The following is a 27,102-nucleotide window of genomic DNA, read 5'->3' on the forward strand; positions in this document are numbered from 1 at the left end:
CAGTTTTACTAGCATAACTCTGTCACTTAGGAGAATGTTTTTATTAACATTGTTATACCAGCACAATTGGTATAGATGTAGTCATACCAGAACAAAGCTGACTTACAGCCCCCAGTACATGCTGTACTTTTCAAAAGTATTTCTGTTTTCATATGACTGCATCTACTTCAGGATACCTTTTTCTACTTTAACTTATTCCGTGGAATGTAGGTACAGGTATGCTCTTACCTTGAGTTTGTCAGGAATAATCCTTCTTTCAGTTTATGCCACACCGCCATACCCTTTTGCCAGGTCTGCCGTAAGTTCCCAGCTCCATTTGTTTTCATATGCTATGTAGTTTGTAGGAAAAAAAAATTCAGTGGCAGTGCCAGCTTTCATAATGCCTGCTATTCTTTAGTCAAATCAGTTCCATGGGCTAGTCCAGTATGCACCCCAAAAAATTGCTGTGCTAGTCTAGTAAAGACTGCAGTGCAGGTGCAGAAATGAGTAGCCAGGGTTGCCTGAACAATGTTAAGCAGTACTGTCACTGAATTTTGAACTGCAGTCAGTTATAATCCCTGGCCAAAGACAGACAATACTGCAGTGACAAAAGTAAATTCATAAATTCTAATGGAATTCAAATGACAATTAACAAAATCCCCACAAAATCTTAAATAACCTCAGCCAATTTTATATCAAAGTTAGTAAAACCTGTACACACCTACTGGCGGATTCGGCCCTTTGACTTAGGAAGTCTCAAAAATCATCTGTTTCACACTGTAATGTTCTTGTTTACTATCTTCACCTCCAGTAACTAGTGTCATGACAATCCATCCTCAGAGTGAGATGCCAAGGATCCATAATATGACACAGCAGCTGCATATTTAAAAGAAGAAACATGGGTGGAAGCACAAAATCAAATCCTTTTTCTATTATAGTATGGGCCCAATCCTAACCCCATAATTTCATGAATTATGTTCCTAATTATCATTACGACTCATTTTTTCCCATCTCATTATTTACATTTACACATGAGTACACTTGAGATTTCTATACAAATCATATTCTGAAACATTTCTGTGTTTGCCTAAGGTGTAAAATATAATTTGAATTTGTGACTCTCCCCTTCTTTCCCTCTGAGGAAAAAATTGTCAGTCTATTTACAGCTAATCAGATATAGACATGCTCTGACTTGAAAAAGATTTGTCTAAGGACTATGTAGGGTTTACAGCATATTAGGGTGGTAGGCTATCATTCTGTGAGATAGTAAATAGCTTGAAGAAATAATTTTGTCCCAGGAGAGTTCATATCAGATGAGATATTGTCTGTTTGTACCACTCTAACTTTATGTTGGATCAGGCATAATTTATCCTCCTCAGCTGACAGAAAGCTGGCATAAAATCTGAATAAACACTGTAACATATGCTCTGGCTGATTCGATAAAAATGCAGTCGTCTGCTCATGCCAATACAGATCAAATTTTTACTGCCAGGAAATCCGGCATGCACAGATTTTATATTACTTAATGCAGAACCACAGACTTATATTGCTTCATTTTTTCTGCATATTAATTGATTTTTAATTACTTTATTATGGGCACAAATAAAGCGCACAAGTTTCTTTGAAATCTCCCTGACAAATACTTGTGTGGAGTGAGCCTACTGTAGTATAATGGTTCTTCAAACACAATCTCCAGACAGCATGAATGTCTCTTTCATAACACTGGCATGCATGATTTTGTACATTTATGATCTAAAAAAAATTAATTTATTCAAGGCAAAAGAGGCTGTAACACCCCTCCGTAAAAAAGATGCTGGCCTGGCAGTATATCTGCACCGCTGGAGATACACTCATGTGCAATGCAGAAATTTTTGTGTTATATTTCACCTCTTTGCAGCCACTAACAGCACTGGAACAGAGAACACGGGCTACTCTGATTTTCAACAGGAAATAGTCCTGCACAAGCTTTATGCTGTGACTGAACTCTCATGCGCACCTTGCACTGTCTGCATAGCTCAATCCCTATTCATCACAAATTATGAGAAGTACATGGCTGCTGTTACCATTGGAGGAAAAGTTTAGTCTCTAAAGACTACTTCTGCAAGACTGCATTGAACATAGATGTTAAGAGGAAAATTCCCAAATCCTTACTTGTGTTAAAGGCAACCTCTCTCTCCGACTCTCTCCAGGCTGTTTCTGTCCAATGCCCCTTCAGCTTCCAATTCTAACAACCTGATTTTTAGATTATAATATCATATTGCTTCTTTGGAATGTGGATTTCCCATTTAGATTCAGCCTAGCCCTGGTCATTATTCAAAATGAAAAGGAGGAGATAGGGGTGCAAAGAGATAAAATATGGATACATACACACTAAGCCTGCTTTTCCAGTGTCTTGCGTTTTATTTAGTCATACACACCCCTGCTAGACAAGTGCAAAATGCAGGTCAAGGGCTCCTTTTTTGATTTGTTAGTATTACACACTTACTTTCAAAAGGTTTTAATAACGAAAGATTTGCAAGATATTCTAGTGTAACTCATTTGTTGCTACAGTATATAAAAATTTGCCAGGAACGTATTGAGGAAAGTGTGTATTTAACAGCAGGGTAAGTTTTAAAAGACTTTAGTCCCTTCCCACTCAACCTCCCTCTCCTTGCGTAGCGCAGGCTAGCTTGGCAGGCATAATCCTGCTCATATGATACAGCAGCAACCATGTGACCCAGCAGCTCTGTCATCTCAGTTGTAGCTGCACCTGACCCCTGACTGAGTAACCATCGACCATATGTTTGGTGGTCTTTGTATCTGTCTCTTCCAAGGGGAGGGACGTAAAACACATGCACTGGAGTGTTTGGCTTACACAGCATTTTGTTTCCTTTGGTGCTTTCTCTTTTTCTGGCAGTAGAGAATAAAGGTTTGCATCCTTATAATATATAAATAAAAGACGAATTGGAATGAGAGAACTAGTTAATATTACCCTTCATTAAAATGTTTCCCGTAAAATATAAAGGATCGAGGTCACCTGTTCTAGAGTACTTCAGTAACAATTAAACCTGCTGGCTTAACAGGTTTACAGCTGCTTTTTTACATGAAGTAGAAACTCTGAATCTAGCTTGAGATGCTTTCAGACTGATGTGTATGGTCAAGAAAACATAACCATAACACAAAAATTACATTCTTCTTCTTTCCAGTTGTCCTTCAAATTACTAAATATTTAATGTATTTATTATATGCAAAATAATTATCATTCCTCTCATCACAGGATCTTGACTACTCCCAAAAGGATATGGCTGTGTCTTCTCACATAAGGGTTGCCTTTGTAACCTAGCATAGGGAGTACTCCCCCACAAAAAGAGTTGGGCCCATAATTTGTCCTCCCAAAAGTTTTAATGCCTGCATTAACTGGAAGAAATATAACTCTAATTCTGAATGTCTTGAGGAATTTGGTCACACCTATGTCAAAAACACTACTTAACAGTGGCAGGCACTGACAAGACACTAGACAAACTGGAACCTTGCTCAGAACCAGTGGCATTGCTTGTAATGGGTTAGAAGTTGTTAACATACTTGGGTAAACCTCATTTACCTTCTCGTGACATTATTTCAGAAACAAGTCCCAGACAAGGTGGGGCCTGCACAGAAAAAGCAGCTATGTTCTTAGCCACTGCTGAAGTAGAACATGCATTTGGAAGGCAAGACAACTCTTCCTTTTATACTACAAATAGTTTACGCAAGTTTATGACATACTTCATTTTGTACCATTACCTGAGAAACTGAAAGTGAGGATTCTGACAAGGTTTGGATCCTGTAAACTTTTGCTATTAGTTGTTCTGAGCTGACTCACGCTTCTGGGAAGCATCCGTACCTTTCACAAGAAATCAGGAAGACTAAAATTAGAAAGACTATGCGTATTCAGATGAGGCCATTTTAGGGAGCAATTTATTGCTAATATATAGGGTGGGTTTTTTGGCTAGAAAAATGCTCTGGAACATGCTATACACATTTGTTATGAGGCTTTATAGAGGCCTGTGGTGCTTATTCTTTCCTAAGCTTTAGGTTAGGTGACTATAAATTTGTACAGTTGTATAGTGCCAGATTAATTGTATGGAATGCATGGGATAAGGGTTGATTGCTTTTTTTAATTACATGTCAAATTAAACATAAATCTTGGTGTGTACTTTTCTGTGAGCACGGGATGCTGTTGTATCTGATCTTACAGATTGGTTGCTTTACTCTTCTTTAAAACATTGTGGCATAACAGCCATTTCTTTATGACTAAGTAGACAACCGGTGCCTAAATAAACAAAAAATTCCATTAATATTAGAAACATACAAAAGGAAATGTTTAAGAACAATGCTATCAAACCTGCTGTCGGCTAACAAAAGAAATGTTTTTTAACTACCTAGTATAGTTTGGCTTGCCAAGTGCAAACTAAAACTAAAGTGAAATCTGTGAAAATAAAGTCTATAAACGCACTGTCATAATTTTTATGTGCTATGCTCAGGGACCTCGTCATTAGTCTTTATAGAATCTGTACCTGCACATAAACTTTAGAAGTTGGAAAGTATTCATTACCCTTCTAATAAGCGCCTTCTTTCCTCATTTTTTCTCATGCAATTAAGTTGTCAGTTTCTTATCCCTTGTTCCTGTTGTACCTGCAGCAAGTCTTAGAATTTGGTGTTCTTCTTTTGCATCTCCACAGCAACGTCACTGGCAATGAGATGCACTTGTTTGCTATCTGTAGCAATGGCTTTGCTCAGTCTCCTAACTGGCCCATCCATACTCAGAGTACCTGCAAAATTAGAGAAAGAGAATTCATTAATCAGAAATTCAAAAGAAAAAACTTGCCTAGCTTCTTTGTGATAAAGGCCCCAGTTTACAAATTTTAGCACAATGCTACGCTGTCTTTCTAAGCAAGGAGAAGGTATTCTGTTCCAGTAGAGGAATTTCTTCAACCAATAAAAAGATTTTGTAGACCCTGGTGACAATACCACGTATCAATGAATGTGAGTATTAATAACAGAGGTGACCCAGCAAAATTCACCTTATTAACTAAACAAATCGACCAAAATTCTGGCTGCATAGTAAGTTTGTAAGTATTATTTATTAGAAAGTGTCAAAGGTTACTGATGAATTGCTGATGTAATTGCTGCTACCTGATAAGTATAATCTGGCTGTATTCTGCAACTTCCTCCCCTTTCCTGATCAAAAATAGAAAAATAGAAAAAGAAAGGGCAAAAAATGAAAAACGTGGACTTTGCCACAGAGGACTTCAGCAATTTACGCCTCACTATGAACAGCTGCCAAGAACAGCATGTGTGCATAGTTTTCACACACTCTCCTCAAAAAAAAAAAAAAAAACCCAAAAAACCTACAAGGACAGACTGACTTTTGGTGACTTTGAACCCTGACACATTTTGTCCAGTGAAGAGGTCTATTATCAGTAGCCCAAGTTATGACTTAACTCTATCTCAGTTTCCCATTATGTGTGAATGATGTAGTTCTACAGATTGTGACAACACACTAAAGAAAAGGCATCTAATCATATGAATGGTCACGTATGCCTATTTAAAATCATTAAATCACTACTATGACACATTTACACTTGGTTGTGTATTTACCATTTTCCCCCCTCAATAATGATGTGGACTTTGGGATGGAAGAGAGGCAATAAACTCCTGCATAAGCTGCTTAAATGGCTTTTGCCCTTAACAGAAGCCAATCTCCCTAGGAAAACCAACACTGTAACAGATATGGCTAAGAAACGTGTATTAGCTTGAAACACTGGTTCCTTCACTTTGATCCTGTGGAGGCACCAGTGAATTCATTGCTGAAATCTCCTAGGATATCTAGCGACCATTTCTAAAATGAACCCACAATTGCCCTGTGTAGTCTATTTCCCTCCACTGCTTATCAAACACAGGTCTGCTTCTATGGTCAGCTGCTATGAATCATTGGCTTGTCAAAAGAGGGGTTTGTTAGCTGTCTCTCTGAACAGTAGCCTGTAATAGTCCATAAAAAAAAAAAAATTGTGATTTAAGACTGAACAGAATATACAATGCCTCAAAGACTTAATGGTACTGAGACGGAAAGGCAGGCAAGCAGGACAAAGAGATACAAGAACGTAGAACAGGAGGAATGCCAGCAGTGGCCTACTTCTGTTTGTGATCTTTAACTCACAGCTAGCAGCATTGTGTATCAGCACTAACACAGAAAGAACAGCAGCTGAGGTAGACACCTGTGGACAACCTCACACGTTATGATTGTGGTGAACCAAGGAAATTACCGTAAGAATTTTTAACGTGAGTGATACGCTACAGAAAAAAATGTACATGTAAACACAGCAGTATCTTATAATCACAAGACAGAGTTAAAACGCAAAAAATCATCAACTGAAATTGGGCTAACTCAGTATTAGTTCTGTGATGAACCAGGACAAAATTAAATGAAGTGTCTATGTTAGTGGTGCTTCCTAAGGGGCAAACAACCAAACAAACGAACCAACCCAGCTCTTTTTAAAACCAAGACAAGGTTACTACTATTATTAAATCTGTGAAATTAAAGCCACTGGAAAAGCTCTTATTGACTTCATGGGATTTAACTATGTCACTGCACAGATAAACATAATCTGGTTACTTAAGTGCTTGGTTTGCCAGGGTTGCAGTAAAATACACATGGTACGACTCTGCCCAGTATGCAAAAGGTCACACCTGTACGGTTGAGAACTGAGTTGGAAGAATGGAAATACTAAAATTATTTGCAGTTGCATTAAGGAGTCAAAATTATTTTCTGACTTTAATTCTACATTTTACACACACTATTTCATTATTTATAGTGCCATACACTACCAGTGCCAAGGCTATACTTGAGCTCATGAACTGCAACGCACCAGCAAATAGTTTACCTCCCAAGCCTCTAGACACGTCTTATCCCCAGTCTCCTTGCTGCACTCTTAGTCTGTGTAACTTGCTATTTTCATCTTGTGTTCCTTTATGGAGACCAGCTAAAGAATATTCTGCAGCTCTTACATAGTGTCCACACTTTCAGCAGATATATCCCACAATACAGTGAGGTTATGTAATCTAATAATAGGCCTGGGCATTTAGTATTTGTCCTATAAGCATCTAGAGTCAAATATGAAAACATAATTAGTGTAGGAGCGTGGTCTATTTATATTGAAAATCTACCTTCTTGCTTACAGATGGCTGTGCCCAAAGGCCTGCCTGGGTACTTTCTCTGCTGTTCCACTACAGCCTAATTATTGCAGTTCTGAAGTTAACATTTGAAACACAGCCGCATACATACAGTTCAGTTGCAAATATCCCAAATAAGTTGTTTTGTTAAAAACTTGCCTTTGCAAATGCATATGTTTTTTGAAAATGTATCTCTAGTATACAGGTCAGTAATTTACTTGACCAGATTTGGAATAATACATGCCAGAGCCACTGTGAGACCAAGAGCTGAGAGCCAGGGTCACCTGAGCTTTCCACCTTTGAAGGAAAGCTGCTCTCAGCTCCTACACCAAGCTGAGCTCCAGTTGCAGCAAACCTACCTCTGGCTCTGTAGCAAGGCACCACCAGTTCCTCATCTGGTCAGCGCTTAACTGGTGCTCACAGGTTTCTGCTGGTCCCAGCCTGGACTATAAAGACTTTCTGTGAAGAACACCATTAGACAGAGTAACTTTTTAATGGATGAACAAAATCCAACTGTTTTGTTAGAGATTAACTTAATCTCTTTCTGTGCTATTATAACCACGCACTTCAGGTACCACACCACTTACAAAGATTAAGAAATAACAGTAGACTTTTTACCAATGAAAAATCGAGCCCCGTACCAGCAACTATGAAGAATATTAACTCTGCCCTAGCCAAAACTAGCACAATGGGTTGATATGGACTTCGCTATACGGCTATTCATACTATATTTTCAAATTTTTCAAAAATTTCTGAACAACTTGTATGCATTCAGCATCCCTTCATTAGAAGACCCTGTGACATGATGTTAAAAAATTTTAGATGAGTCTACATGTAGCACTTAAAATAAATATGAAATAAAGATGGGTTAAGGAATGTAAGCAGATACTATTTTGAAATAAGACATCAAGCATGGCATCGACCTCAACAGTAAGCATTTCCAAGCTGCTTAAAACAGCTTAAAACAAAATCATCAGTGCATCCCATACATTAAGCTGGGTTTAAAAATATCCAAAATCAATGGAGCTGATTGATTGTTCTATTATTCCAAATTTACTGAGACATCCCTATGTTCCTGCACACACAGTGCACCTCCTCATCCATCCTGAACGTAGCCTGTGTTTGTGCGATAACAGATGTTTCTTCAGCTTCAAAATCAATGGAAAATAAACTTCAGCCATGATAGTGGCTTGCATCAGAGTTTGATTTCTGCTTGTAAAGTTGTGCTCTCATTGTGCTTTTCACTGAGTTCAGTCCTCTTTCCAGAGGCTGTAATAAGCAGTGTTTGAAAACAAAAAGTGAAGAACGCAACTCTGAGTTGAGGCATTCACCTCCTAATGGAAAGGTCATCCAGAAGCATCCTACCTGCTTCTCTCTAAAAAAATATGTTAGAGAATTATTTTGTATGTGGAGCAAACAAAGAAGGTGGCAAGTGATCTATTTGTGAAATTCTTAGCACAAAGGTGCAATAGTCAGTCATAGTATATCTGACACATTATAACACAGAAGGCTCTGTTCTGAAAAAGAAATTGTATACTGATGTAGAAAAATATTGAACATCTAACACCAGTGAGCAAATAACTTTAAAAGATACTACTGTTTTTTCCTTGTTGCTAGAACAAATCATGTCAGATATGGCAGAGAGACTGCTCTGAAATTTAATGGCCATTAGCCTCCAAAAACTAGAGGATAAACAAGTAACAATAGACGAGATTGCATATGAATATAGCGATAAATTATTCATTTTCTAGGTATTCTTCAAATTTTGTTAGGTAAAAAAACCTATAACATTAAATAATACTCAAGAACAACAAAAGCTATAACATATGTAATTGGAAACTTGGCAATATTCTTTCATACGTGTTTTTTCAGGGCTCACTAAGCTCTTTATGGGAAACCGTGATATGCAAGTATTACTACTTCATTTGCTCTTCAGATCAAATCCATACAAAAGAATTAGCAGTGCATTAATTTCAGAATTTGGAAAACTCTGAGGGTTTTTTTCCACAGGCAGCCCAGAATGTCTGATTTTCCTTTCACTCCTCTAATCGTATTGCTGTAATTACTCCAGACAGTCACAATTATATACATTAGCAATACCTGGGTTGCCCAATCATGGATCAGGATCTGTGACAGCTGGCTGTCAATTATATCAAAAATAAGATTTGTTTGCAACAAAAGAACCACACATAAAGAACAGTGGAAGCAACACAGTAATGCTAAGAGACTTTTGGGGACCTGTTACCAGTCGTAGGTTTATAGACCATAACTTTTATACTTTACGAGGGCAGATTTTTTTTTGTCTTGGCAAACCAAAGACAGGCAAGGAAGAAACACTGGAAGCAGTCATAGTGGAGAAACTGTTTTTTCTGGCATTTCTCTGGCAGGTAAAGCTAACAGCGGAGTAACAAAATTTGACTGAAGTTGAAACTAGTCTGCCCCAAGACAGGAAGACATTTGCTTGTCATATTTGAGTTAACAGATCATGAGTGCCTCTGCCATCTAACGATGATGTTCTGGCATTCAAGGTGCCTGCAGCTGCACTGGGACCTTAACTTCCTTGGCACTTCGTATCTGGGCTTGTCTGAGGTGTACACTAACAAGGGGGCAACCAGCCAGTCAGTGTTTCTCCAGTTTGGAACCTACACGTTTTCAGTGGTTTCTATCTGCTAGGTTTGGAAATGTTCTAATCCAAGTATACTTGGTATGTTTAGTATTTGTGTTATACTATTTCTGATGTATTTGTCTATTTTCTAGTGTTCAAATTCTTTCAAGTAAAATTCTTCTAAACTCAGTCTTTCAAACGATTTCACTTCCTTAGGGCAGGTTCCTGGAACTCCTCTTGGTTTCCAGCTCTTACCTGGGGATCAAAAATAGCCACCATTTTGCTGTGCTAGATCCAAGGCTCACAGGAGTAAATCAAAGTATCCTAGCCAAGCCCAGGTAGCAATATAATCTCTTAAGAAGGCATCCAGAACAGACAAATGAAGTCTAGAATTCTTACGGTAGCCACGCCGATTTCTGAAAGTACTCCTTCCAGAATATAGCAGAACATTACATTGATGCAGTGGAACACCACGTGCTTTCAAAGAAATGTCTAGAATTATTTAGCCAGTCTGTATGAATTTAGAGATAAGATCTTGGTAGGAAGATACGTAAAAGTACTTCACATCTCTTACTACTTGTTTTTGTTTTCTGAACCCATCTTTAAAATACAAAGGAAGTTAAGAGAACATAGTAAGATGTTGTAGAAAATCTAAATTAAACTTGTGAGGGAAGGAAGTTCGGAGGTAAGAGTGCAACTCCATCTTCTTCTGACCTGCACCATAGCTGTGCCCAGACAAACCAAATATATTATAATTCTGTGATAAAAACTGTTGTTAACCACAATCAAGCAGTGACTTGTTGAGATAAAAGGACTTTCTTAATAGTGTTTACTTAGACATATATTAAATAGAGTCTGCTTGGTTAAGAGGAACAGTAGTAGCAGTATTATAATTGCAGGTCTTTAACTGGCAAAAACTTCATCTTGTTTCCCCACAGAGGTAGTCATCACTGAACTGTCTCAGAGGGTAGAAGATTAAACCTAATCATTAGACAGGGCGTTGAAAACGCAGAGCTTGATGTAAATGCTAAGTACCATTAATGTTATTTTCCACTGGGTTAAGTCTTTTGCACTGTCTACCAGCTTTTGTGGAAAAATCTGAGTTTTCCAACTTTTGTGACTGAGTTACGTAATTGCGAATTATTCTTAAGGCTGATGTTATTAGGCAGGGATGCTTCAGCACCACACAGTTACATGGAGTAACAATGTTTCTGAAGTCCCAAGTACTCCTTGTATCACATTCCAGCTGTAGGGAGGGTGGCTTACGTTCCCTAGGCCCAGTTACACACTTGTAGAGCGGGTCTTGAGCATCATCTGATGAGAGAGAGAGTTTTGCTTGGGAACATGTTCACAAGGTCAGAGGAACAGAAGGGCTAAATTCTGCTCAGGTCTTTGTCTTCTCTGCAGGTAAGTGTTGCCCTAGGGAGATGATCTACATGCACCCACTCTCTCCTTGAAAATAGTAAAAGCTTTGTCTTTCTCCTCACATAACTGAGCAAACTCACTCCCGGGCATGGGTTGTACCTAACAGGATATACTAAAGCCATCTATGCTGCCACCGCTACATTTCCCAGCACAAGGAGTAATTCTCACAGATTAGCCTACTGTTAGCAATCACCCCATTTTCTGACGGCAAAAAGTGGAAGGGTGTATTTACCCTAAGCAGTGGAGCGCACCAAACAGTCCCTTGAGCTACCTCCAAAGGCTTCCCCCCACGACTGGCTGCTGCGTCACCTCAGGGGCACGCCTGCGTTCACCCAAGCGGACAGCAAAACCACCTCCGCACCAGCCCTCTGAGCAGACGTGTCGCTTACTCAGCAGCCGCCGAAAGGGCACTGCGCGACGTGGCCGCACCACGGTGGCCAACGCCGCCGGCCTTCGACCCCTTTCCCCAGCGGCGGGAAGCACGCACGTCCTGCAACCCCCCCCCCCCCCCCTCGGCGGACCTAACGCTTTGCCCCGCCGCCCTCAGAGGCTGCCAACCGGCGCCGTCGAGCCCCGCCGCCCTCAGCCCCCTCGCACCCCGCCGCCTCCCTCCCGCGCTCTGCTTTCACTGCCGCGGGCGGCGGTGCCCGCTGGCTCCCGTGAGGGGAACCGGGGCGGCGGTGCCCGCTCGCTCGCTCCCCTGAGGGGAACCGGGGCGGCGGTGCCCGCTCGCTCGCTCCCCTGAGGGGAACCGGGGCGGCGGCTGAGGCGAGCCGCGCCGCACGAGACGCTCCCGCCAACGCCGCGCGGGGAGCGGGGCGAGGCGACCGCGCAGGCGCGCTGGCCGCACCACCTCTCGCGAGCGGAGAAAGCCGTTGAGGGCTGGGGGGGGGGGGGGGCGTGCCCCGCACCCAATTCGCCCGCGGGGCGGCGCGAGCCCGCCGGGGGCGGGTACCGCCTGGGCCGGGCACCAATGGGAAGTGGGAGGGCGGGGCGGGGCCGGCCGCCTGGCGTCTCTCTGGGCGGGAGCGAGGGGCGGAGCCGTCGGGCGGGCAGGCAGGCGCTGGCCTGGCAGTGATGGCGGACGATGGGGATGGGAAGCTAAGGACTGAGGGGAACAGCGACGGCGGCCTAGGGGGAGCGGGGGAGCCGCCGGCCGGCGCGGCGGCGGCGGCGGCGGCGGTGGTGGGCGGCGGCGAGATGCTGCTGAACGTGGGGTTGCTGGCGCTGGCGCTGCTGGCGGCCTACCGGCTGTACCTGCGCTGGGGGACGCGGAGCGGGCCGGGGGGCGCGGCCCGGCAGAGCCAGGCCGCCGCTCTGCCGCGGATGAAACGGCGGGATTTCTCCCTGGAGCAGCTGCGCGAGTTCGACGGGGCCCGCAACCCTCGTATCCTCCTGGCTGTCAACGGCAAAGTCTTCGACGTGACCAAAGGCAGCAAGTTCTACGGGCCCGGTGAGGGGACGGAGGGCACGGAGCCGGGGGGGGGGGGGGGGGGTGTCCCTCTGAGGAAGCCGCCCTTCCCGCCGTGCCGGGCGGGGGCCCCGCGCCGCCCCTCGGCTGCCGTTCGGGCGGCGCTGGCGGGAGGCGGGGGCGGCGCTGGGGGGGGGGGGGGAGACGGCTGCGGCGGGCGTGCCCGGCCGCCGGGGGGGGGGGGGGGGGGTGTGGGGTGTGTGGAGCTCTTCGCTGACGGCCCCCGGGCCTCCCCCCTTCCACCTGGGGGGCGGTGGGTTTCGGGGAGGCGTCGCTGCCTTCCGGCGCTGGTGGCTTCACTCGGGGCCCTGGGTTTATCTCACGCGTGATAAGGCCGCCGGCTGCCCGTGGTGGTGTCAGATGGGAAGCAGCCCTGCAAATCGCGACCCGGCCCTGGTCGCGGTCGTCCGCAACCCCTTACTGGGGCTGCCTGCCTGCCTGGGGCCTAACGGTGGTTTTAAAGTAGGTGATGCGAAACGGGTCTGGGTTCTGTTCAGGTGCTCGTCAGGCATCCGTTTTCCCAGTTGCCTGGATTTGGATGTGCAATGTTTAATTCTTCTTTTTTTTTTTTTTTTTTTCCTTCTGTCTTTTCTAGTAGGTTTCCCAAGTGCAACTGAGCAATGCTTCCTTCGTTCTAGCTCTTACGGTTCAGGAAAGAAAAAAACCAGCTGGTTACTTATTTAGGTGCCAGTGCCATATTGAGTATGAATTTTAATCAGGATAGAGGCAAGCAGGGAGGGCTTGGGGACTGATATGTTGCTACCGTTGAGAAGAGTGCAGAAATCAACCTGATCTCTTAAGTAGAAAAACAGACAGTACAGGTTTTTTGAGCGGAAATGTATACTTCAAGGTTCAGAAAAGCATGCTTCAAATGCAATGTTATGTTTACATATTCGCAGATTCGTAGATTGTGAAACTGCAGCATGTTTTCTCGTAATAAACAGTGTTCTTTTTAATGAGGTGGATAAACTTACTAGTGAGCCCTGTGTTCACATCTGATGCCAAAGGAAATGAGGGTTATGACTGCTGATAATTTCCTTCCTTAAACAATGGTGGTTTGGAAAACTTGATCTAATCAAATTATGCAGGAGTTTTCATAGTAGGTATGACAAGTGCCCTCATATGAGGGGTGGAGGAGAGAGAGGATACTTTCCCCCCACCCCCCAGGAAATAGTTCAAGTTAAGTAATGATTATTCTTATTTTTTAATAATCTAGGGTTACAAAAAGAAAAATGCAGAACTGGCATGTTATAAGTCTTTGGTTCTTACTGGGGAAGTGACAAGCAGTTGTACAGTTGAACTGGCCCAGTGTTTTGTAACTCTGGTTACCCTCAAAGTTTGTGATACCAGCTCTGCTACCACTCGCAGAAGTTGAAACTGCCACAACTGAATCAAAATGCTTTTCTTACTGGGTACTGTAAAAGTTAACAATGGAATCTAAACTACCATGCCATGCCTTATTTTGTTTATTGACCAGTAAAGCTGAGAAAATGCAGTCTGGTGTGCTGCAGCTTTCATGACGCTTAACCGGGCTGGTTCTTTTGTCTCTCTCACTTGAGGGGTCTTTAAACCGAGACCTATGTGCTGATATAAAATGCAGGTAATACATATGCTACATGAAACTTAAAACACCAGTGAATTGACGGATTGCTTCATGAATTATTCCATGAAATAATACTGAACCATAATCTAAACATTCACTTTAGCTCTTTTGTGTATCAAATGTAAATTAAGTTTAGACTCTCCACTGTAGATGTCATCACTGGTTCACATCGTCAACTTCTGGAGGTCTATTACGGTGAGGAAGCCGAAGCTTTATGTTCTAGGACATCAGTCTGCTTTTTTGATAACTGGCAGCAGCTGGTCTCCCTAAAGCAGTGCTTCCAGCTTTTTGTGGAGAGGGACAAAGGCTGCTTTTTTTTTTTTTCTTTCCCCTCCCTGTAGTGAAAGATTGCCTTTTTATAACAGAACTGACATCATCTTTGTCTCTCAGATCTCTGTCGCTTGGGACCATGCACATTAGGATAGTGGTGCTCAACCTGCACATCATCAGCTGTGTGTTTTCTGCCAGATGTGCTGATTTTTGAATCGTGCTGACGTGGTTTCCCTGTATGGATGAATGTTGGGGAATATTTTCTTGCAACTGTTTTGTGGCTGAAAAGAAAAAAACCTAGTAGGTGGTTTGCAGGCCTTGAAAGATCTGAGAAGAGTTAGGTGGAAAAGTCTTCTACAGCTGGTTGAGACCTTTTCAGAAAGACTTCAGTCAGAGTAGCCGGATGTCCACAGCAGTTCTCTTGGTAATTTTACACCTGATAGCTGGAGTATAGCAAGAGAAGTGCAAAGCATACCAACAAAGCCACGGCCAAATTTTGTCTAACAGAAGAAACAGTTGAGGGCACTGGCTTTGCTGAAATTGCAGGCTTGGACTGCGAGCCTTTTGTACTTTGTTGAGGTACTGATGTGAAGTAGTGCTTCAGCTTTGAAGGCAGCAGAAAGCATTGGCTGAGGGCTCACTATCAAATCTTAAGGATGTCTTGACTGCTAGGTTAACGTTGAATAACGTGGCTGTCAGAAGGCTTCTGATGTCTTGAAATTAAGGGCTGTTCTTTTTTTTTCCTTCAGTGTAGTTTGGATGCAAAGGTGTTCCTTATTTCTCTACTTATAGCAGAAGGCTAAAAACGCACAGAATTGTCATCTAGTCCGGATTTTTCTCCAGCAGTTGAGATTCCATTAAAATTCCCACCAAGCTTCTGATCTTATTAGAAGCTCTCCTGTTTTGAAGTTTACATCCACTGAATCCTGTTACGCTTTGGTCTGTTTCATTCAAGAGCCCTTTACATACATACAATTAAGATATTTTTAAAAATTGATAGACTGCTGAAGTCATCCTTTCAAACAGCCATGATTGAAAACTTCACTTTCTTGAATATTTAATGGAAATGTTTTCCAAATTTTTTGTTTTTTTCTCATGTTGTCTTCTTTAAGCCTTCCACAATTTATCTCATTGGTATCCTATTAGTCTTTGGAATGTCTAATGCATTTTAGCTAAGAGCAAGAAGAGGTTATATCACACGTTTAACTGTCTGTGCCTCCAAAAAATCACTTTGCTTACACTGAACTCTTAATTTAAAACTTTACGTGCCAAGTTCTTTTCCAAAATGCTGCTTCCTGGGATAGTCCTCTCTCTGGCAAGTATACACTTAGTTTCAACACTTCACTTTTAGGTGTATTAAATACCACCTCTGTTTGTGCCAAATGAGTCTGTGTCCGAGAATGCTTTGCTTGGTTATTAATTTTAATTAATTACCTCTTCCATTATCACCCGCAAACTGTAAAAGAAATAAAGTAAACAATTAGCAGCTCACTATTAAAAATATTATGTAACCAGAATTTCGAAGAAGCTGTTTTGGGGTGATGTCCCCATCTGTAATCACATCTGATGACTTAGAGTCTAATGATAAATACCTTTAGCGTGTGCTGTGTCGGTTTTATAGCCTTATAATGAGAGACAGTTTTTACTGTTTCATTTATCACAACATTTAATTTCATGTTTGTTTCCTGGTAGTATATTGGTCAATAGAAGGGCATAGGAAGAGTTGAAGTATTGTTAGCAAATTTTAGTATTTAACATTTAAGTTGGCATGCCAAGATAATGCTGTAAACAGGTTTTGATTAACTTATGAAATACTTTGTGCAGTTCTGAAAAATAACAGCTTGGAGCATGACAAAGCAAGATTATATGGAATCCAGTGTATACAACTGTTCCACGTCACTTCTTGGTTCTTAATGTTTCATGATTTTAAAAAAATCAATTTCCTGACTTTCCTTCGCCGCAGTACATTGTCACTGTCAACTCATTTCTCATCCCACTCTTGTCTGGCAAAATGTCATGAAGATTTCTCCTTTTCAGTTTGCCAAGAGGAGTAGATTAGGTAGTAGTAGTTCCTTCCACAAAAGTTTCCATCATAGTTCATTTTTCATGAGAGGAAAATTACCTTTATTTCATGTTGCAAATCCAGTTAAGAACTATGCTTTCTGATGTTAAATACTTTGAAAAATTCTGTAGTAAACAGCTGCCATTTTTTCCCCATCATTTGTGTAAAAATAATCTGATGCTGTCAGACTTCCTTTGAAATTGAGTGCTGTAAACTTCATTGTGTCTCTCTTTAAAAGATGGCACTGATGCTTTTCAATACATCCTTTACAAGGGTCTATGGTTAGAGTGAAGTGTTGCAGGACGGGCATCGTATATGTTGTGCCTCGAGAATTCTGTTACAGGTGGCCTTATCTTATCGGAACACAACAGGCCGAGGGTTTACAGATAAGTACAGATGACAAGACTGGGGGAAAAGGAGTGCTTCCTGTAAGGTGTGTATCTTCTCTGTGTTTTTGATGTTTGTCAGCAATTTGGTGTCCGTGTAATGGAGGTGTCTCTCGCCCTGGGACTCTGCTTTTCAAAGAAACAGTGTTTCTGGATAAAGAAGCTAAGTTCCTACCAGAAGTAGTAAAACTAAAAAGGTGGATACATCCATATGGGTGAGGGATTGTTTCCCTACTTCCAATTAAAGAGAGTAGTGCCCTTGCCACCAGGATGAAGGGGTTGTTCTAAGCCCTCAGTCCATGTTCACAGAGAGCAGGGCCAGTAAAGTCATTTTGTGCAGGAAGATGCACCACTCTGTCTCCTCCTCTGCTTCTGCTTTGTGTGTCTATCAGCTCTCTCTTTGTCTTTTTTTCTTTTCTTTTTCCTTTTTTAATAACCTGAATATATTCCTTAAAACTTGAACAACAGTGTGTTGATAAAAGGTCTGTGTAAATCCCTAGTTCCTAATTAAACCATTCAGGCTCCAGTCACCTGAGGCTTGACGGGCCTGATCAAGCAGGTATGGTCAAAGCAAGATATATTAGGATGTGACAGTGGCATCATTGTTAATGACATACAGATGTTAAATCCAGTACATAGCAGTGTAGCTCTCTTTCATTTAATCAAAAAACCTGGCCAGCATTGCTTGCCTTATTATGAAATAAACTAGTGGCCAGAGCATTTCTGACTAAAGCAAGATGTGGAATCTAGGTCCTCCTCAAGTATGGAGCTGTCTTCCAGGAATCTCCCGACTACTGAACTACAGGCTCTCCTAGCAGCGCTCATTGTCTGTCCCTTTAGTTGAAATTGGGTCATTGATTCTTGCATTTTTTTTTTTTCACAGAGTTAAAAAGGAAGCAAGCAAAAGAGAGCGCGAGGCCCTCTGGGCTTGTGCCTAAGAAGTCGGGCTTAGACCCCTCTTTCTAAGCAGTTCCCATCTTAGCATGTAGACTTTGTGGATTGCTCTCCTAAGAATCTTTCCATGCAAGTTGTAACTTAAAATTGACCCACATCTTCCCTTTCATGCAAATCTGGAGCAGTAAAGTTGACATTATGTCACCTTGAATTCCCAGTGATAAATGTTATTAGAAAGCTTCTGCTTTCAAGCTGCATCTCAAAGTGGCTTTGTCTAATTTGTAGCTTTTTCATTCCCTCATAAAAGATGCAGCACTGAACAAACATGTGTCAGGATTCAGATGGAAAATTTTAAACAGATAGTGGAGATTTTGCTTTGATTTGGAGTGGAAAAGGTAGACAAAGTGGTAGAATAGTGCAGCTGTCAATAATTTTGTGGTCTGTCAGCCTTTGTTCCTTTAACTTGCATTAAAGGAGAGATGAGTCTTTATTCTTGCCTGCAGTTTAAGAAATGTTGTCCATGAATTTCTAAGCTTCAGACAAAACTGGGTTTTATTTCCAGTGGCTGCATGGAGCCCACAGATGCAAAGAACATCTGGTATGCTTTGGATATTTGGTGGTTGCTTGGAAGTGTTTGTTGACTACTTGAAGAAACCAAAGCTGGTTTAAAACTGAACCTTGTTAACCTGTGTGGCTTCTTCAGAGAACTTGTATGGGCCTTGCGAGAATGCATACAATTCATAGATTACAAATCACTTCATTAGATATAAAGTCCACATGCGACTCTCTGTGGCGCAGTCCCTGTGCTGACAGTTGGAGCAGTCCAAAGTTCAGCGTACGCCTTCGTTACTAGTCTTGGAGCAATAGTCTGGGATGTTCTGCAAAGCTAGTATAGAACTGAAATGGTCAGATTAGCCTCACTGATAAACCCAAGAATATCTACTCAGAAGTTGAACACCAGCATAGGTTTTGCTTGGGGAACTATTGGCCAAACTGGCTGAAAATTGAAACGTGCTGTTCCAAGATGCAGTTTAGCCTGTTTTGGAGCAAGTGACTAGAAGCAGTGCTTCCACATAAAAACTTGAGCTTGGACAGCTTCATATCCTAACTTTTTAAATACAGTGATTTAATGTTAAATTTATTTTTCTTTGCCTGCTGTTGTTTTAGGGTGTCTGCAAAGAGAAATTAAATCTTCATTTGAGAACCAAAACAGGGCTAGGAGATGCAGTAATCCCAAGTGCAGGAATTGGAAAGGTATTTTTACTGGCTGAAGAGACTTGGATCTTGCCAGTTCTCAAGCTACCCAGTTCATTTGTGAGTAAAGATGAATGTCAGGCTGGAACAAGATGTCAAATTCATCAAGGCTGCCAGATTTTTAACTGGTTTCTGAAAGAAAGTGAGGATCTGCAGGTGGTGGTTAGCAACATTTTGCATGCATTGTAGCTTAGAGAAAGGCATGCTTTATACAAGGTAGAGTTGTAAGGTAAATGAGGACTTTATACGGGGGGAAAAAGGCATTGTATAAATGTGGTGGTATAGATGTGGAGATATGCAGGCAAATATGTAGTCTTGATAACTGTTTGGTCTCGGTGCTAAAAGAAACAAAGGCTCTGAAACAAAGTGTTCTAATACGTGAAAGCAATGATGGGAAGAAAAGTATTCTCCAATGAACAAAGTTTTCCTTCATGTAAGGCTCGTCGCTACATGTAGCCACATAACGTAGCAGACCTGTTTTAACGGATTTTGACACTTCCCTGACTTTCCTTTTTTTGTTGCAAGATGCCAAATAGGTTTGGGAGGAGAATTTTTTAAAGAAATATTTGACTATGAAATAGCTCATTTGGGGGTACTGCAAAAGAAAACGACTGAAATTTTGTGACAGGGTCTCGAAAAATCAGTTTGGTATACATACCTATGCTAATAGCATCTCTTTCTGCAATCTCTTCAGTATGTATATCATGTCATGGTGCAATCAATTATTTAGAACAGGAGCCAGTCTAAATAGGTGGGCAGACAAAAGGAAAGAAAAGAAGGACTATGGGTAGGGCTTGCAGAGTAGATTGCATCTGGTCATGAAAGAACTCAGTGGGAGTATGTCTAGGATTGCACTAACGTCTCTACCTCAGGATCATGTTCTTGAAGTATATTTTCTCCCCAGGGCTCTCTATGCTGGCACCTTCCCAGACGCTTCTTGAAGTGCAATGAAATCTGATATGCAAAATACCTTTTTAAAACTTTCACCAGTATTTATATAAAAGTGAATAATAGACTAGGGCTTATAGCAAAACCCCAGGCCTGTATATTCTATATTAATATAAAATACTGTACTTAATCTCCGTGTAAAAGTATCTGAATGGAATCTTTAAATCTTGAAGTAGATTGCTCATACTGAGATCTCCGAACTTCTGCTTTAGCAACCCTGCAACTAAGGTGAAGCTAGGCTTGTGCTTTTTTTTTTTTTAAATAATCATAATTCAATATTTGCCTTTTAGTACAGGATTAAAGAATGGGACACAGTTCTAAGTTACATTTGCAGAGCTGGAATTTGAGATGCTGTGAGATGCTGTCTACCAAGTCCAAAGGCTGTTTTTTATTAGTTAGCATTCTGTTGAGTGCTTGGACCTGGCTTAACAGTTTTTCTGTGACTCCTGAATACTTCTGTAGTAAACATGCTGGAATGTTAACATTTAAATTCAGTTTTGGAAAAGGAAAAAAAAATATTGGTATAATAGCATCTGACATTACAATATTTTTGCAGAAACTTTGCATCCATTAATCTTAATGCAAACTGATGTATGCTAAAAGCATTCATGCTTTCAATTAAGTATATTACTGAGATGGAAGGATGTTCAGGGCTTGATCTGATAAATATAACGTAATTCTCTTTTTAATAGAAATAATTGGAATCAAGCTGGTGGACTAAGAGGTGGCATCTCAGCAGGTGCTGTAAAACTCCATAAACCACTAAATGCAGGGCAGAAGGGAAGGAGAACAGTATGCTTCTCTAACTCTGGTTAGCCAGAATTTTTAAAACGCATTATGCAAGTAGCCGGTAGGGTTTATGGAAATATTTGTTTTAAACACTTCAGAGAAAGGAAAAGCTGGGGACAAAATACTGTTGCTGGGGAGGTTAAGTAGCAATTTATAATTGCTCTTAAGGATTTCCTGATCGCGTGTGGTCTTTGTTAAGAGTTGCTTATAGCTCCTGTGTTCTTCATTCAGAACATCAAAAACTAGATCACTTGAACGATAGCTATTTTGGAGTGAACCAAGACTTTTTGTCTGAAGAAGCTCTATGTTATGTTGCAAATGGTGACCTCTTACCCTGTTTTATGGGAAGTGACTGAGCATGCAAAATGGATAAATATCTTGGTACAGGATTGATTTCAGTCTCTGAATCCTGTTTTTCAAATAAACATCTAATTCAGGATGCAAATAGGAAAGAGAGAGTTCACAAGCCCTCTTGACTCTGTTTCTCCTAAGTAGCACAAATGTAGTCCCTGATCCCAGAGGTGGTTACTGTGAATGTCGGTCCTGGAGCTAAGTATCTGAAAGGACGAGCATGAAGATGCTGTTAATCATTGTGGTTGTCTCTTACGGCCGGATTTGTACAGTGCAAGCTTCCAGTTGATAGTTCTTTCTCTGATGTGTACTACTTGTGAAACTTTCCTTTTAAATCAGTTGGTTTATTTCCAGAGAGACAAGAGAATTGTCTTTGGCACACAAGACACCCTTCTGTTCTCAGGTTTGACTGTAAGCAACTTACAATGCCAAGCACTCTGGGGTGGAGAGACGACACCAGTTCTGGTGAGGACGTAGTTTCTTCTAATCCATATGGTACTCGGGTTCCCTGCCTCAGGAGTTCTTCCTGCAGCATTCAGCCTCTGTCTCAACCCTGAAGTCAATGCCCGCCAAGAGCAGATAGGTGTGGTGGCTGGAGCAAGCGGCCTGGGAGGAAACCAGCCTCTCTGAATGATTTCCTGTGGCTCGTCCTGGTGCAGAAGAGGTCTGAGATGCTACAGCAGGCAATAGAGGGGGTGAAGGACAGTGTGTTGCCACTTGCTTGGGTTCATTCTTGCCCATGGGTGCTGCCTTTTCTTCAGGCTGACGGCCACTGTTGTCTTCCGAGAGGTAAGCCAGAGAAGGGTTCTGGCCTATTTATCTTCAAGTAGTGACCTCTCTTTAGAATGCCTTGGGCATTTCCCTGTTGCTTAGCTGCTGCAGTTAGTGCAGAAAATTTTAAAGTGGTTTTGTTTTGTTTTGTTTTAATTAAGCTGAATTAAGGTATTTGAGGTCAGGAAAATCTAAGGTAACAATATGCTTGAAGTTCTTTAGATTCATTAAAATTTGGGAAAGCCAGTTACCAACCTTGTCCTGAAAGTTGTTGGTTTGCAGATCATCCAGTTCTCATAGTAATAATATTTATTTGACAGTCATTGCTCAAAATTTTATTAGCGTATTTGTGCTGCTTTGTCAAAAAGCACGAAGGAAGTAGTTGCTTTACATTCCTAGCGTGAAGATTTGTGCAGTTTTCAAGAGCAATACACGATAGGTGCGTGGGTGATAAGCTGCCCAAACTAAATGAGATTATTTCCACAGAAGTAAGAAATGCATGAAAAGATGCACTGTAGGTAGAAAGTTGTGGTGGTTCTGTAAGTGAAGTAAAATTATTAATTGGCACTCTTAAGTTCTATTTATTGCTAAAATTCAATGGATTTCTAAGTAAGATGTCTATACAATTTGCTTCTATTCATGCCTGACTTGTAAATATGCTATGCCTTGCTTAATAGAAGTGTGTTTCTTTTGAATTCCAGCCTCCAGTCCCTTTGGAATTTACATCAACTGACTTGCATCAAATGACAGGGATTTTTCCAGATATCCCTTCAAAGCTATTTTCCTGGTTCTGCTTCTCGCAGCAGACTTTATCTCCTAGTGATACTTAAGATTGAATTGCAGTGCTGTTGAATGTTGGAACAGCCATGGCGTTGAAACTACTGCTGTTCCCATCACTGTGGAAGTTTAATGTTTGCTTCAGCAGACTATTTAAAGAACTGAGATTGGTCACCATAAACAAGACTTGAAAGTATCAATTTTGTCTTTTTGTTTTCAGAGGGTCCATATGGAATATTTGCTGGCAGAGATGCCTCCAGGGGACTAGCAACTTTCTGTCTAGATAAAGATGCACTCAGAGATGAATATGATGACCTATCGGACTTAAATGCTGTACAGATGGAAAGTGTAAGAGAGTGGGAAATGCAGTTTAAAGGTAAATTCTCAAATTAGCAGCACACCTTTAGCTTAAGAAAATGCTTTTAATAAAAATGACTGATTTGGGCTTGGGGCAGCTTTTAAAGAGGTGTTGACAGTGACATGAATAACGCAATGTAACTTTCTTAGGAAAAGACCGGGGATTTCAGGCCTTTCTTCCATAGAGAGGATTCCACTACATCCCACTATAGCTTTTTCAACCTTTTAGCTTTATACAAGAAAGCTGTTCCCTTCTCAGCTCTTCAGTGCAGAATTTCACTCTCGAATCTCAGTGTAGCTTAGCTGATGGAATTCCTGCTTGCAGGTTGTTGGCTTTGGATGCCATGGAGTTATGATTAGGACTAAAGAGTTGTTTTGGCATGAAGGGTTGAACAAGTTTGTCTTGACATAATTTCTCAAAAGTATGGAAGTATGCCTCTGGAGGGAGGGGGAGTCATTTCTGACATTAATTGAAATCAAAACAGGCTGAGGGAATTTGGGCCCGTTTTAATAGCAGCGTTTTCAGCCATTGTCTGATAAAGCTTGCCTGATTAGCTGCGGGAGAATTGAAACAAAGTACTATGAGTAGAGAAAGCAGTGAGCAGCAATGGTAGCAAGATTGTTTTAGGAGGAGCTTGCTGATAAATTGCCATCAATTTCAGTGATCCGGGTTCAGAACCTTAGTGTGTAGGAGAAAAAGTGAATTTGCAGCAGTACAGGCTAACTAGTAAATGCAGCTGTATTTGATTGTAATGGAATCATAAATCTTTTTCAGAAAAATATGACTACGTAGGTAGACTCCTAAAACCAGGGGAAGAACCATCAGAATACACAGATGAGGAAGATACCAAGGATCACACTAAACAGGAATGAACTTTGTAAACAACCAAAGTCAGGGGCCTTCGGAACTGCAACCTCTTATTCCCCATCACAGAATGTCCTGCATCTTTGGGTACAGTTCATCTGCTGCGAAAAACATTCAACAGGTTTTGTACAAGGAAAATAATATACTCACAAATGAAGATTTGAATACTAGACATTATTTGTGCTGCCAAACTTTTTGTTGCAGTTTATTTGTAATGTCTGGTTAGGCTTCGTTAGTGAAGAGGGGCCAGGGATTTAAAGGCAAAAACGCTATTCCTTTTTATCAGTAAGCTGAAGCCTTCAAATAGTGTATATTACAAGCTCTCTAAAAGACGTGAGTCTTCAAGCTCAGTGGAAGGTTTGAATCTTGTTTCATGTGTGTCTTCTCCTTCAGCATTAAAGACAGACGTACTCATATACATCAGTATCAGTAGGTTAGACTACTGAAACTGGTGTTAAAATGTGAATTTCCAATTTTGTTTTGTATGTGGGCGTTAGTAGCCCTGGCAGAATACTTCAGTTCTCTAAGAGAAGTCCATGTAGATTAGGATGGGGGTAAAATTCATCCTTTTCTCAAAAGGATTGGGTGAAACCGTTTCCTCTACAACAACTATTATCTGAAGCCTGCCTCTCCCCCCTTTTCCCATCCTCTAAATCAAATCAAATCAAATCAAATATTAATTGTGCCTTATTTCGCTTACATAGACTTGAATTGTTTTAAGGGACAGCCCCAAAATTGTGGTTTCATAGTCACTACAAGCAGCATTGAGACTGAAGTTAGAATGTTCTGTTGACTGGAAAACCTTGATGTCATTCTGTGTATAGAATGTAAAAGAGGAATACTCAGTGTTACTGCCATATGTTAATACTACATATACTTAAATTAGCATTGTGATGGCCAAATGCATACTCCCATGCTTCTTTTTAAGTAATTACAAACACACAAAAAAGTCACCCTTCCTCCTCTTCCAGAAGCTGCCTAACTTTTGGGAGCATAGCCTTCACACCCCTGTAGAGTGAAGGGGAGTGCGCGCGTGTGTATGTGTGTGTGTCTGTCTGAATGCAAGACTTGGGAGGGATTGTTTCTGCAGATATTGTAAATACGAGTACCATTTTAATAAAGCATGTACAATACCAAATGTGCTGTCAGACTTTATGTAGAAGCTGTTCAGGAGGGCTGGAGTATGATGGAATACAAAGTAAGGGGAAGAAGTCTCGGATATGAAACGTCCACCGCTATTAATACTGTTCCTTGTCCTCGTGGTGTTATTTTTCCTTTCAAGTCCCAGCTTTTGAAGAATCTTGAAGACTTACTCAGGTAAGCTCTATTTAAGAGAATAAACCTATGCCAATGCATTTATGGTGGAAAAAAAATAAGCAACGTAAATGAAGGAGAAGCATTTTAGGAAATCATGTAATGTACAGTAAAAGGAATATGTCTCGTGGCACTAATAGGACAAGAACGCTGGAGATCTGTACGTGGGTATCACTCAACGTATTGTAGAAATTTCGCCGTCTGTTCTGCTAAATTCCTAACGGTAACACCATTAAGTTCATGACTTGCAGCTTTACGGCTTAACATCTGTACCTCTGTTTGCAGATTTCACCTGTGACAAGTCTACAGTAACAGATTTCTATATATACATTCTGTTGAACTGTAAACTGTGAAATTCCAGGGACTACTTCCTTTTTATTACTGTTTGACTGAAAGAGATTTATATTGATGTAAATGAAACAAATAAACAAAAATCCTCCGTTGAATCGTGTGTAACTCACGTGTCCTAGGTGGCAGGTTGAATTCTTCTCCTTGCACATCCAAGCTTGGAATAGAATAATTTTATCACAGAAGAAGTAACAGAACTGGAGCCATTTCTCCACGGAAGTTAGGAGGTTACGCTTGCAGGTTCTGGTACAGGCTGAACAATCCCATTAGGTGTGCGGCTGTTCAGCTACTGGCTCTAATTCAGCGAACCACTGGTTTCTGCTTAGGTCACATCCTCGTAAGCTGAGCATTGGTGCGGTGTCCAGAGTTCGGTTTGCACGTTAGTACTGCAAGTGTCTGCTCATCATCCTACACTGCTGAAATGCTGGGCATGCTAGTGTAACTAACCACAGAAATAGGTGTTTTAGATGGAACAGTGCAAGCTACCAAGGGATAAAGAAAAGCTTTCATGTATAGGACAGGAGCTAGGAGTACTTAAGTACCAGTTCTTTATCTGGATGCTTCACTAGGGAATTTTTTCTCTTTTAACTAGATCTTGCTATAAAAGGTTTTACACTACACTTCATTTACAGCGTGCCTTTCACTTTTAGCTTTTGCGCCAGCTGTTGCACCAAGATGTGTGTAGCTGTGGAGCAGGAAAAGGCAGCTTACCCGACTATCGGATAGGACAGCCAGATAAATACCTTTTTCCCAGGCTTCCATGTAAAAATACACGTATTATGTGTTACAGCTTCTACTGTACAAAGTCATGGCTGGAGGTTCTTAGCACTTGCCGTGAATTACTCTGCTTTTCACTCACTACAGCTATTAGTATTGCTACATCTGGCATAGTGTTAGCGTTAGCTGTTTATTGTGCTTGTATCTCTTCTACGTAGAAACTTCCTACTGGAAAAGGAAGGGTAGTTTTGCATGTGCCATGACTTCCTAACCTAAGTGCAGCCTTTTCCTTTCCCTTGCTGTAAGAAATGCAGTGAAGCTTAATCACAGGCAAGTTACGTGAAGTTTTGTTGTTTGGTTTGGGTTTTGTTTTTTTTTTTAAATTGTTCTAGAAGAACGATGCTCAAATTTTTACTTTCATGATTTAGGATTGGTTGAACAGCGAGATGTGTGAAGGATGAGTTTTGCTTTGAAGCAACTCAATGGTGAAGAATACAAAACTCATCCTATGGCAGCAGTATGTGGCATAGACTTAATCCTGTATTTTGATATCTACTGGATCTACATTAACCTCATTCATCCTACATACAAAGTCACTAGTGATTTAAAGCTGACAACCTAAAAAAAGGTGCTTTAAAGCGCACTGCAGCTTTCATTTTTATAAAAAGTTGACACATACAAAGAATAATATAGAATAACATCAGATCCATCAAAACTTCAGTGCAATT

General features: G+C 41.2%; 1 protein-coding gene and 1 long non-coding RNA gene across 2 annotated transcripts; one reads left to right on the forward strand and one right to left on the reverse strand.

The window, feature by feature from the left end:
• Positions 1-426: 426 nt before the first annotated feature.
• Positions 427-11,782, reverse strand: LOC115347379. The gene is made up of 4 exons (XR_003925474.1): positions 11,430-11,782; positions 7,527-7,626; positions 4,630-4,766; positions 427-855 (listed from the first exon to the last, which is right to left on the reverse strand). It is a non-coding gene; the product is annotated as an uncharacterized LOC115347379 (long non-coding RNA).
• Positions 11,783-12,241: 459 nt separating this feature from the next.
• On the forward strand, positions 12,242-25,133 carry PGRMC2 (progesterone receptor membrane component 2). Its single transcript, XM_030026697.2, has 3 exons — positions 12,242-12,650; positions 22,994-23,149; positions 23,906-25,133. Exons 1-3 carry the CDS (start codon positions 12,275-12,277, stop codon positions 24,001-24,003), a joined length of 630 nt encoding a protein of 209 aa, XP_029882557.1. The 5' UTR covers positions 12,242-12,274; the 3' UTR covers positions 24,004-25,133.
• Positions 25,134-27,102: the final 1,969 nt, after the last annotated feature.

This window comes from Aquila chrysaetos, chromosome 1, assembly GCF_900496995.4.
Source record: "Aquila chrysaetos chrysaetos chromosome 1, bAquChr1.4, whole genome shotgun sequence".
In the NCBI taxonomy this organism is placed as follows: Eukaryota; Metazoa; Chordata; class Aves; order Accipitriformes; family Accipitridae; genus Aquila; species Aquila chrysaetos.